Source organism: Aotus nancymaae, unplaced genomic scaffold (assembly GCF_030222135.1).
Source record: "Aotus nancymaae isolate 86718 unplaced genomic scaffold, 86718_ANA_hifiasm-v0.15.2.pri h1tg000076l, whole genome shotgun sequence".
In the NCBI taxonomy this organism is placed as follows: Eukaryota; Metazoa; Chordata; class Mammalia; order Primates; family Aotidae; genus Aotus; species Aotus nancymaae.
In genome coordinates this window covers 5,308,257-5,320,909 of record NW_026988491.1, presented here as the reverse complement: position 1 = coordinate 5,320,909, position 12,653 = coordinate 5,308,257, and the positions used below count along the sequence as shown (strand labels likewise).

Sequence of the window (12,653 nt, the reverse complement as noted above, 5' to 3'; positions counted from 1 at the left end):
AATCATTTGCCCTTGAAGTGGCTGTCTCTTGCCACAAAAATAATGGCCAGTATTTGCGGAGCTCTTGCTGTGAGCCCCACTCTGTCCGGATGCTTTGTGAATCATTTTGCCTGCAATCCTCACAACGGCTTCGGGTCATTACAGAGTACTGTGCAGCTAGAAAACCAGTGCTCAGAGACATCAGGTAAGTTGCCCAAGGTCACACAGCCTATGAATCAGCTCTGCCCTTGCCTGTGTAAAGAGTCATGGATGTAACGGCGGTGGGCAAAAGCAATCCTCGACTGGGGGAGGTATCGGGAGTTAGGGGACTGTGTGAGCTTGGGTCGGTGACTTTAACTCTAGGAGACGGAGACCAAACATCCGTCTCAAGATGAGGTCGTGATTATTATTATTTTTGTACCCCGTTTCTGTTGAAGGCTATTAAGATTAAGTAAGCCACATCGCATGAATTGCTTACAACAGGACCCGGTGCCCATTCCCTACGAGTTTATCAATAACCAGTTTGAATCGGCCAACATGGGCATGTTGGGAGATGCTGCCCCCTTGCGGTTGTTGCTAGTATTGCGTGAAGATTGCCACACGGGACCCAACTCCCAGCATGCTCTAGAAAAAACCCGCCCCATCCATGCTCAGGGAAAAACCCCGCCGCATCCCAGCTGGGGTCTGCTCCATCCTCTCACACAGGGGATGGCGATTTTCTATCACAACCAGCATCTGCTACCTCCCTTCTGGTTGACCTCTCTGCACGTGTTTCCCCATTCATATTAATGAGTTAGCACTGAAGTGATAATCACTAAGAATTGGCTGTGGTCCCATGCCCAGGAAAGAGGCCGGCTTCCCCTGGAGAGAGGGCTTTCCACTTGTACACGGCTAGAGTGTTTGGAGGAGGTATTCCAGCTCTGTGGATGCCCCTTCAGGTAAGGTTGCCAGGTAAAATACAGGATGCCCACTTTAGTATAAGTATGTCCCATGCAATGTTAGGGGCACACTTCTGAAACATCCTTTGCTGTTTATCTGAAATTCACATTTGAGCATCCTGTTATTTGCTAAACACAGCAACTACCCCCAGGAGTTTGGGGCAGAGGCAGGGGATGGGCTGCCTGGGAGGGGGCAACTACCCATTCTATGCCAGACACCTGTGATGTCTCACTTCAGCCCTCCTAAGCTGGTGGGAGGAGTCTCTTTTGCTAGCCCCACCTCACCATGAGTCCAGTGAGGCTCCTGCTGTCTGAAAGCCACACAGGTGATGTGTGCAGCCTCCAGGATAGATGCGGGCTCAAAGAGGAGAAGCAGAGACCTCCACAGGCAGCTACTACAGCAATGGAGGGAGTGTTGGGCTAGAGGGAGCCCAGAGTGAAACCACTTTTGTAAAAATTATAACAGTGAGAAAATTATGGCAATGAAAGAGACGTGATCTAGCCAAGTCCTCATCTTGCCCTTGTTCCTCAAGCTGCCCCTAATTATTCCTGGGCTTAGGCCAAGCTAACCTTGGGAGACAGTTTGTAGTTTAAATGGTAATAGCCTTTCCCCAAAACTCAACCACCTTTGCAAAACTAATAAGAGACCACCAGACTAGGAGAACAGAGAAGGCTGAATTCTCCTAAAGTGTAGACATACATGATAGCCACTCATTATTCCAGAGGTCAGAAGATACGCAAGTTCCCCAATCACTCCTGCAGATAACGTCACCATTTTAGAACCTGAGATTGGCCTTTTGGTGTTATTTTTGTCTTGTTTTGTTTAGAAACACCTTTTGGGTAACATGTCCCAAAAAAGGTCAATGAATAAAATAGATCATAAAGAATACGCCCCGGCCGGGCGCGGTGGCTCACGCCTATAATCCCAGCACTTTGGGAGGCCGAGGCGGGTGGATCATGAGGTCAAGAGATCGAGACCATTCTGGTCAACATGGTGAAATCCCGTCTCTACTAAAAATACAAAAATTAGCTGGGCATGGTGGTGCACGCCTGTAGTCCCAGCTACTTGGGAGGCTAAGGCAAGAGAATTGCCTGAACCCAGGAGGCGGAGGTTGTGGTGAGCCGAGATCGCGCCATTGCACTCCAGCCTGGGCAACAAGAGCAAAACTCTGTCTCAAAAAAAAAAAAAAGAATATGCCCCTATACACAGCCTTCCCTCCCCCAAAATAACCCTTGGGAATAAGCAGTCCCTTTCCTCCTTGGGCTCCTGGAATGTATTTAAAAGAATGTTTTCGCCAGTCCCGGTCGCTCACACCTGTAATCCCAGCACTTCGGGAGGCTGAGGTGGGTGGATTACCTGAGGTCAAGAGTTTGAGACTAGCCTGACCAACATGGTGAAACCCTGTCTCTACTAAAAATACAAAATTAGTCAGATGCGGTGGTGTTTGCCTGTAATCCCAGCTACTTGGGAGGCTGAGGCAGGAGAATCACTTGAACCCTGGAGGTGGAGGCTGTGGTGAACTGAGATTGCATCATTGCACTCCAGCCTGGGCAACAAGAGTCAAACTCCGTCTCAAAAAAACAAAAAAAAGAATGTTTTGGGAAGCTCATGTTTATCACCTGGGCAGAGGGTACCATGTCCACATCCTGTATTCCTGGGGTACAGCATTGGTAGGTGGCTGCAGCTCTCCAACCCTGCCCCAACTCCAGTCCATCAAACGTTTCTCTCCCACCCTAGGATCTGGGAGCAAAAGAAAGCCAGCAGGCCCCCTCCACTGAGGTGCTGGGCAGGGCTCAGTGGCACATCACGGTGCTTTGAGAAAGAGGGAGGGGATTTGTTTGGCATTTTAAAAGTAGAGAGAGCAGGACTGGAGAGAAGATATCAAAATGGCCGGGAGAGACCATTTGACATTAATCCCCTGGGAGAAAGGAAGAGGGAGATAGATGTGAGAGTAGAAGCTAAGAAAAGTAGGAGGGGTCCGCTCCAAGTGACGGATGCTGAAATAGACTAGAACCAACAGGATGTTGACTCTATCCTCTCTATCCCTCTATCCCACAGCAGTTGGGTGCCCATGGCAGCCTGTCCCCGTGTATAATGTCCAACCTCTGATTCTACCAGTCAAGTGTCTTCCCTAATCCTAATGTCAGAGGCTTTCAAACCAGAGTGACTCCATCTTGAACAGGGACTGGGTAAAATAAGGCTGAGACCTACTGGGCTGCACTCCCAGGAGGTTAGGCATTTTTAGTCACAGGATGAGATAGGAGGCGGGCACAAGATACAGGTCACAAAGACTTTGCCGATAAAACAGGATGTGGTGGCCAGGCGCAGTGGCTCTAACCTGTAATTCCAGCACTTTGGGAGGCTGAGGCACGTGCATCACTTGAGGTAAGGAGTTCGAGAGCAGCCTGACCTCTCTATTAAAAATACAAAATTAAGGCTGGGCACGGTGGCTCATGCCTGTAATCCCAGCACTTTGGGAGGCCGAGGCGGGTGGATCACGAGGTCAAGAGATCAAGACCATCCTGGTCAACATGGTGAAACCCCATCTCTACTAAAAATACAAAAAATTAGCTGGGCACGGTGGCGCGTACCTGTAATCCCAGCTACTTAGGAGGCTGAGGCAGGAGAATTGCCTGAACCCAGGAGGCGGAGGTTGCGGTGAGCCGAGATCGCGCCATTGCACTCCAGCCTGGGTAACAAGAGCGAAACTCCGTCTCAAAAAAAAAAAAAAAAAAATACAAAATTAGCAGGATGTGGTGGTCCATGCCTGTAATCCCAGCTACTTGGGAGACTTAGGCAGGAGAATCCCTTGAACCCAGGAGGCGGAGGTTGCAGTGAGCCAAGATAGCACCTTTGCACTCCAGCCTGGGTGACAGAGCCAGACTGCATCTCTAAAAAAGAAAAACAAAAACAGGGTGTAGTAAAGAAGCCAGCTGAAACCCACCAAAACCAAGATGGTGATGAAAGTGACCTCTGGTCGTCCTCATTGCTCATTATATGCTAATTATAACATATTAGCATGCTAAAAGACACTCCTGCCAGCACCACAACTGTTTACAAATGCCATGGCAACATCAGGAAGTTACCCTATATGGCCTAAAAAGGAAAGGAACCGTCAGTTACAAGAATTGCCCACCTCTTTCCAAGAACACTGATGAATAATTGTTTAATACATGTTTTTCGGTTGTTGTTTTTGCTCACCCAGGTTCAAGTGATTCTCTTGCCTCAGCCTCCCGAGTAGCTGAGATTACAGGCACACACCACCATGCCTGGCTAATTTTTTTTGTTTGTATTTTTAATAGAGACAGGGTTTCTCCATGTTGGCTAGGCTGGTCTCAAACTTTTTTTTTGGAGACAGAGTCTTGCTGTGTCACCCTTGCTGGAGAGCAGTGGCCCAATCAGCTCACTGCAAGCTCCATCTGCCAGGTTCAAGTGATTCTCCTGCCTCAGCCTCCCAAGTAGCTGGGATTACAGGTGCCCGCCATCATGCCCAGCTAATTCTTGTATTTTTAGTAGAGATGGGTTTCATCATGTTGGCCAGGCTGGCCTCAAGCTGCTGACCTCAAACTCAAGTGATTTGCCTGCCTCAGCCTACCAAAATGCTGGGATTACAGGTGTGAGCCACCATGCCTAGCCTCATCTTGCTTCTAACCTCCAAGTTGTCCTTGTTCATTCCTGGGTATAGGCTGAACTAACTTTGGGAGGAACTTAGTTTATAGTTTAAAACAAAGATGATAACAGCCCTTTCCCAAAACAGACTCCCTTCTTGCCTGGGGACTGGACTGCCTTTGTGCCTTTGTAGGACTAACAAATTAGCCAAACGATTCTAAATTGTGCTTTAGGAGTCATGCAGCTGGAAGCTGCAAGATTCTGACCCTCCCCAAATTGCTCCTGGGGGTAACATCACTATTGTAAAGCCTAAGATCAGTGCTTGAGATATTTTGCAGCCCCTGCACTTGGATCACCTGGCATCACACAGATCAATAAATTGGTTCATCTGATCTTGTGGCCCCCACCTGGGAACTGACTCAGCGCAAGAGGATAGCTTCCACTCCGTATGAGTTCATCTCCCACCCAACCAATCAGCACTCCTGACTCACTGGCAGCCCCCACCCACCAAATTATCCTTTAAAACTCTGATCCCTGAATGCTCCGGGAGACTGATTTGAATAATAATAAAATTCTGGTCTCCCACACAGTCAGTTCTGCATGAATTGTTCCTCTGTTGCAATTCCCCTGTCTTGATTCATCGGCTCTGTTTAGGTAGTGGGCAAGGTGAACCCGCTGGACAGTTACAAGATCAAGAAATAACTATAAGTATACTCAGTCAAGCAGCCCATGCTGCTGCTCTGTGGAGCAGTTATCCTTTTATTCCTTTACCTTTTTTTTTGAAACAGAGTTTCGCTGTTGTTGCCCAGACTGGAGTGCAGTATCTCAGCTCACCACAACCTCCGCCTCCTGGGTTCAGCAATTCTCCTGCCTCAGCCTATTGAGTAGCTGGGATTACAGACATGTGCCACCACGCCCGGCTGATTTTTTGTATTTTTAGTAGAGACAGGATTTCTCCATGTTGGTCAGGCTGGTCTTGAACTCCTGACCTCAGGCGACCTCACACTTAAAATCCCAGCACTTTGGGAGGATAAGGCGGGCAGATCACTTGAGGTCAGGAGTTCAAGACCAGCTTGGCCAACATAGTGAAACCCCGTCTCTACTAAAAATACAAAAATTAGCTGGACGTGGTGGCATGCACCTCTAGTCCCAGCTACTCAGGACACTGAGGCAGGAAAATTGCTTGAACCCAGGAGGCAGAGGTTGCACGAGCCAAGTTTGTGCCGCTGCCCTCCAGCCTGGGTGACAGAGCAAGACTCCATCTCAAAAAAAAAAAAAAATTATGGAGCACGGTAAAGTGTTGGGGCAGGGTATGGTGGTGTTTCCCATTACAGACAGGCTGTCCACTGACCTCATCCCCATCAGCCTGGCGTGGGATTGCCTGAAAGCCCCTTATGTGAGCACCTACTATGTACCAAGCATCTGCAAACCTGCACTCCAGTAGTTCCCTACAAGGCACCACCAGGGCAGTCAAGGGCAGAAGGGGCCCATAGTAGGGCATAGTAAGAGGTAGCAACAGGAGGGGCACTGGAGCTGGTTCTGCAGGATGCTCATAGCTGGCCAAGAGGAAGAGCAATGGTGTGTCGTGGGGAGGGGCATAGAGGCACAGAGGGCAGGTGATGGGGAGGACAAGGCTGAGTGCCCACGAGCACAAAGCCTGCGTGTGGCCTGGGCAGCTCCCAGCTTCAGGGAGAGCCTGTAGAGTGGAAGGTGGAAAGTGAGTGGGCAAGGATTTGGTGATAGATGCCAGGAGATGTCACAGGGATGCAGGTGTGAATGTGTCCACTCCCCCAGGCTGTGACCCCCGGGGGAGATGAGCTGGGAAAATGCTGGGCTGGAGAAGGATGTGAGTGCCAGCTCAGATGGGAAATGGGGGATGGGGGATGGGGGCTAGAGAACAAGGCGGGGCTTAGAGCCTTTAAGGGAGCTGGGAGGGAGCAGCAGGTGATTGGGCAGAGGCCATACGGGCTTGGGAAGGGGACCTGGCCAGTGTGGGACGAGAAGAGTAGCAGAAAAAGGCACATCCCACATCAGACTCATCCTGTAGCCACGGACACCCCCAGAGCAGCAGGGGCCACCATCCCGGAGCCCCCATCCTGTCTTGCTGGCAGCCCCTCTAAGTCCCAGCCCAGGTGCCGTCAAGTCCCACCAGGGCAGGGTCAGCCCACCTGGCTGCACCTGACCAAGGAGTGGGGCCCGGGTCTTGGCTGGAGCTAATTTGGGGCTCAGGGCAGGGCTGAGAGGAACCCAGGTCTGCTTCAGCCATGTGCTCCCACCTCTCTATCTCTCTGAGCTGTTGAGGGGACTGGCCCAGGATCAAAGAGGAATGACCCCCTTTAGCACTCTAGAGCCCAGTGGCTCAGGCGAAGCCACAAGAAAAACAGGTCATTCCCCAATTCCAAGTGGAAGAAGCCCCCTGGTCACTTCCTTCTCTCCAGGCTGCTGAGGCCCCTCATAAGGAGGTCTCATGTGACCCTTACATGGGGTTGCCACCACCATCTTGGACACCTTCAGGCTCAGGTAGTATCTGCCCAACAGGCTCCCCTCCCAGAGGGGTTGGGGCTTTAGGAGGCTTGCAAAAAGAGGGCAATGCCAGGCTGAGTGCAGTGGCTCGTTCCTATAATCCCAGCAGTTTGAGATGCTGAGGCAGGAGGATTGCTTGAGGCCAGCCATTCAAGACCAGTCTGGGCAACATAAGGAGACCCCCATCTCTATTAAAAGTAAGTAAAGGGTAATGCCTACCCCAAAGGAGGCTGGCAGCACCAATGTGGGAGTCCAGTCACCTGCAGGGGAGCACTGATGGGTAGAGAAGCCACTACCCATCCCTCCTCCCCACCACCACACCCCTGCTCATCCCAAACAGAAATGAAGACAAAACAACTTCTTCAGGATTTATTGGGTCAGGGAAGGGCCTGGCCAGAGAATCTGTCCTGAGGTGTCCCTGCTACTGCACTCCTGAGTTTCTCCCTGAGTTGTCTGCTGCTCCTTGTCCAGCTGTGCCACCGTGGGGTGACTCCATCAAGCACCTGGGTGCCCAGCTTGCCAAGTGATCTTGGGCCTATACTTTGCCCTCCCTGAGACTCAGTCTCTCATCCTCCATGGGAGGATGTAACTTTCCTGTCAAAAGACAGGGCCAGGCCCACCCAGGGTCCATTTCCACTCAGTATCATGGATTCTAGGGAAGCAGTCAGAGTTCGGGTCCTGCCTGTCTGTGACTCACTGCAGCCACTGCTTCTTGAAGCTTTTGTCTCTAAGCTTCCGTCTGGCTCAAAACCACTCAGGTGCCAGGGTCTCTGGACCCCAGGGAGTCAGGCATCCACATCCCCTGGCAGGAGTGGGAGGTTGACATGAAGCAGGAGGAGGCCGATGCACAGGCCAGGTACCAGCGTGTGGTCAGGAGGAGCTAGGCTTTCCCACTGATGGGTAGAGCTTGCGTAGGCTGGAGTCCAGGAGGAAGTCCACTGACCTGTAGGGAGCGGGAGGGTGGTGAGCAGGTGGCCGGGGGGGTTCACAAGGGAATAGAAGGCAGGTTTAGATGCAGGATACAAATGCCATCCAGGCAGAGACCCACACTTATCCTGATCCTCCCACCTTGGGCTACTTGGGGCAGCTAGAATCAAACTCCCAGAATGGAAGCCATCTTCTTCTTTATTCAGGAGGAAACTGAGGCACTGGGTAAAAGACTTGCTTAGGGCCTCAGGGTCAGCTATCTTCTCCTGGAGAAAGACTCCTCCTCTCACTCTTATGTTGGTCTGGTTGGGTTGAGGCCATCTCTGGTTCTAAGACCAAACACGTGACCCAAGCTTGGCCAGTCGACAAAGGGAAACTGGCTCAGGGGGTGGGCATGCAGTCCAGGATAAACCAATGACACGCTTCCTTGGGATTTTCGTTGTTACTATTTAAAAGTAACAACTTCCTTCTGCTGGGGAAGGCTAAGCTGGTGAAATAGAAGTTGGGAGCTACTAGGGCCATTTCTGCTCCCACAAGGAGAAAGTGGGTGAAGCCAGCAAGAAATAGGGTGGGATGGGGAGAAAGGCAGCAGGGTGGGGAGACTCAGACCCCTAATGACATCATCTGAGTACCTAGATCCAGCCATGCCTGAATGCAACACAACTCTGGAGTTTTATTCCATTTTATTCAACCATTCAGTTTGAGTTAGGCTTCTGTCACCAATACCTCCTGAAATGCATCCCTTCCAGGGTGCACCTGCTCCTGCCTGCCTCTGGTTGTTTTGTAACACTAGGCTTGCTTTCTGGGAATTTACTTGTCCTGTGTCCCATACCCTCAAGGCATCCCTCTTCCTTCATTGCCAAAGTACCTGCCAGACCGTATGACAAGGGTACAGGCTGTCCGTCCTTTCTATCCCAGAAGCCAAGTGCCAGCCTTGTCCCTGCTATTGTTCTGGCAAAGTGGGAATGCCCCATGCCTCATAGAGTCTAGCTTTACCTGGAGTGTCGATGAACCCTGAGGCCAGGAAGGCACCCACCTGTCAATGGGGTGGATAATGACAGGGATGGTCAACAGCCCAAGTGCGGTGGTGGTCCACTTTCGGACTGCCAGGGGCCAGCGGGTGGCAGTGCCCAGGACATAGAGAGAGGCGGCACACACGCGGTTGATGGTGAAGCCCGGAATGGCCACAGAGGCCAAAGCCTGCCATACAAAGGTGTCCACCACAGCCACTGTCACTCTGGCGCTGCGGCCTGCTTCAGGGTTTGGCACCTGGTGGGCACAGAGACACTTAATCTAGCTGGGGCAGAGGCAGGAAATCCTGTGACAAGGAGCATGAGGCTAGACCGGGAGGGGCCAGTAGACTTGTCCACACCCAGGAGTAGGGTACAGTCTGCCACATCCAGGGAGTAGGAGTGTGGGGGTGGGGATACACTGTCCTACAAACAGCACTGACTACGGACTGCACTGGGCAAGTCTGTAGGGACTGGAGTGGCGCACAGGGACTTTACCACATGCAAGGCTGTGGCCTGAACCACACAGGAAGAGAGCTGGGGTGGGGGTTGAAAAATAGGCTAACACTCACCTCTCCAGCCTTCTTGCCTTTGTCAATGGCATCCGCCAGCACATAGGAGCTGGCCACGCCGTAGCTCAGCCACACCACCGCCGCTGGCACAAGGGAGCGGAAAGCCTCGCCCACCTCATTGGCATAGCCTGGAGGAGGGAAGATTTAATTCCTAGGCCCACGAACTGTTCCACGAGGGGGCGCTGGAGCAGGCTGGTTCTCATCCTGGCCAACTAAGCAGTCCCTGGGTGACCTTAGGCAAGTGACTTGACCTCTCTGAGCCTCGCTTTCCGAACTGTAAACTGGTGCCATGATGCCCACTTCCGACCTTGGGCCACCGAGGGAGGGCTGAGCACAGAGTCACTGTTACCATTGCTTATTGTTAGATTTCCTGGCCTCAGTCCCAGGAGTAACTGCACTAATGAGGTGACAGGCACCCAGAGGGGCAGCGTGATCGAGGACCGGACACTCGCCAAGTGCCAGGCTTTTCTGCGCTTTATCCCATTCCACCCTCGCAACTACCACCCAATGAGAGAGACCTCCTGTGCATCCGGTTTGTTTCTTGCTTTTTGTTTTTTTTTTTTGCTGAGGAGGAAGCTGAGGTTCAGACACAGCCAGTGCGTGTCTGTGGAAATGGGAGTGGAGGTCCCAACTCCACAGCCAGCCAGAGCGCATGTCAGAGCGGGCAGCCCGTTCACCCCGTGTGATCTTCCACCCTGGGCGGCCCACCAGGGTAGTGTGACCTTGGACAAGTCCCTAGCCCTGTCTGAGATCAGTCTCCGGCCCAAAAACAGAAAGAGAACCAAGATCCTCCCGCCTCCTCCAGGCCCCGGCCGGCGTCCGGTGACCCCTGCTTCCCCAGCCCGGTGGTGGTGGGTTCGCCGCGCCCGTCGCCTCGCGCTCACCCAGGTATCGCACCCACGTGTCCCGGTAGAGATCGCGCTCGGCGCCCCGCGGCTGCGGCTCTGACATGATTCTCCCGCCACGGCCACGGCCACGGCCACTGCAGCCGTTACTGGCTCCACTGTCGTCTCCGCCGCGAGCACTCGGGTCGGCCCTGCTGGGACCCGCCGAAAGTCCCGCGCTGAAGGACAGGTCAGGCAATCTCCGCCAGCAGGGAGCGTCTGCAAATTCCCCCGCGCACCGAAGCCCCTCTCCTAGGCTAGAGTTTTACAGACTGGTTTTCGTCACGTTTTCTCTGAGCGATTGCCGCGAACCGCTCCCAGGACTGAGTGTAGGTTTTGGAGCCAAAGAGACAGGAGACCAAACTGGGGGAGTCAACACTGCAAAGCTGGTGACCTCGGGCAAGAGTCTGCTTCTCCAGCCCCTCTTTATTCATTTGTAAAAACGAGGGAGGGACACGGGCTGGGCGCGTTGACTCACGTCCGTGATCCCAACACTTTGGGGGGCCGGAGGCAGGAGGATTGTTTGAGTACAAGGGTTCGAGAACAGCCTGGGCAACATAGCGTGACCTCGTCTCTACAAATAATAATAATGTAGTAAATAAAATGGGGGACACAATAGTGTCCACTCCCTAGGATGGTTCCGAGGATTAATTATAACAGTCACCATTTATTGAGTTTATTGCCAGTCTGGATGTTCGCTAAAGAACTCTCCATGGCTAACACCTTTAAACCCCTCCCGCCAGCCTGGCATCCCGCTTTACAAGTTAGAAAATGAAAGCACAGAGAAGGTGGGTCACTTTCCCAGGACACACAGCTGCTAAGTGGTGAAGTTGGGATTTGAATCCAAACAGTGTGGATCCTGATCCCATGCTCTTAATGCGAGCTCAGTAAACGAGGCCAAAGGCGTGAACGGTGAGCGCCTGGAAGGTGGGTGTCTGGACTCTGCACTCCCTTCTCAGCAGGCACCATATATATCTGGGAAGCGTTCGGATCTAACTGGATCAGTATGTCCTCTGACTGAGCTTCTCGGAGACAAGATGTTGAATGAACGAGTGAACGAATGAATGAATGAATAGGGCAAGGTTAGTGATTACAACAGGAGGAAACCTTCCCCTGCTGGACCTCAGTTTACCCAGGTGGGCAATGTGTGCACTTCACTAAGTCTCTGTGACTCCCTGGCTTGTATAACTGAGACAATTATACTGGCGTTGGAGACAATCCTGGGTTCAAATCCAGCTGTGCCGCCTATTGGCTGTTAGCCTTCCTGAACTCCAGTTCCCACGACTGCAAAAAAAAATGAGAGCAGCCAACATTGACGAGCACTTACTCATACCAAGCTCTTAAGCGCTTTGCACTGCTTATTTCCTTTAATCTTTGCAACAACCCGAAGAATAATAGTAAACACAGGGTTTTTGCGTGATACCCGGTAGGCCTCATTAAGAGGTAGCTCTTATTTTCATCAAATAAAGATAGGGAAAATGAGTAACCCTGACTCCCTATTGAGACCCCCCGCTTTCAGCCCTAGGCGACTCAGTCTTGTAGGGCCATATGGGACAGTGCGGTCAGCAGTTACCTCAAGCGGAGTTGGGCTTGTAGGGTGGGGCCGGGGGCCGAAGGGGCGAGTGGTTGGTTCGTGGGAGAAAGGTTGGTGCGGAACGCAGCAGTCCCCAGCCCCTGAAACACACGCAATACTGGCGTGGAATTATTAGACAGTCCCTAAAACCACGTGATTGCTGCTCTTCTGCCTCCGCCTCCCTCTCACTCTGGGCCCACCACAAGCTCCGCGGGCGATTGCACCGACTCACAGTTGGCGCGCACGGGCGACGCGGCACGTACTGAGCAGCTGATAGGGCGGGGCCTCCGCCCTCATTGTGAAGGCGATCAGGAGCATCCTTCATGCCCTGATCAAAGATGGCAGAAGAGATTTTCCCCCCCCCCCCGCCCCCCCACCGCTGGGCCAATCAGAAGGCAAGCTGGACGTGGCACCATGGGAAAGCTCATGCTGGAGAGCCGAAGAGGGTTTCTGCGCTTGCGCCCTACTTAGTGGCTCTTGAGGCCGCTTAAGTTTGGGCCTCTTGAGAGGCAGCGAGGAACCAAGCGGTGGTCATTGAATTTCACTCCCAGCGCACTGAATGTTGCTTTATTCATCGGTTACTTTTCCTAACAGCATTGTAAACCCAGGCCGGGAAGCCCTCTTGAGCGGTCTGGCA

At 52.4% G+C, this 12,653-nt stretch overlaps 1 protein-coding gene across 2 annotated transcripts; it reads right to left on the bottom strand.

Moving 5' to 3' along the window:
* Positions 1-7,404: 7,404 nt before the first annotated feature.
* On the bottom strand, positions 7,405-10,629 carry MTFP1 (mitochondrial fission process 1). Of its 2 annotated transcripts, none has more exons than XM_012465011.3 (4): positions 10,444-10,629; positions 9,560-9,687; positions 9,014-9,246; positions 7,405-7,993 (listed from the first exon to the last, which is right to left on the bottom strand). In XM_012465011.3, the coding sequence occupies exons 1-4, from the start codon at positions 10,508-10,510 to the stop codon at positions 7,921-7,923; spliced, it is 501 nt and encodes a 166-aa protein (XP_012320434.2). In that variant the 5' UTR covers positions 10,511-10,629; the 3' UTR covers positions 7,405-7,920. The 2 variants fall into 2 exon arrangements, with proteins under 2 accessions (XP_012320434.2, XP_012320433.2); XM_012465010.3 differs by having other exon boundaries at positions 8,974-9,246; positions 10,444-10,573.
* Between the last annotated feature and the right edge of the window lie 2,024 nt (positions 10,630-12,653).

Coding starts and splice junctions, on each gene's coding strand:
- MTFP1 (XM_012465010.3), bottom strand. CDS start 10,510: ATGTCAGAGCCGCAGCCGCGGGGCGCCGAGCGCGATCTCTACCGGGAC. Junction 9,247..9,559: donor AAGGCAAGAAGGCTGGAGAG/GTGAGTGTTAGC, acceptor TGTGCCCACCAG/GTGCCAAACCCTGAAGCAGG. Junction 7,994..8,973: donor AGGGTTCATCGACACTCCAG/GTAAAGCTAGAC, acceptor CGCTCCCTACAG/GTCAGTGGACTTCCTCCTGG.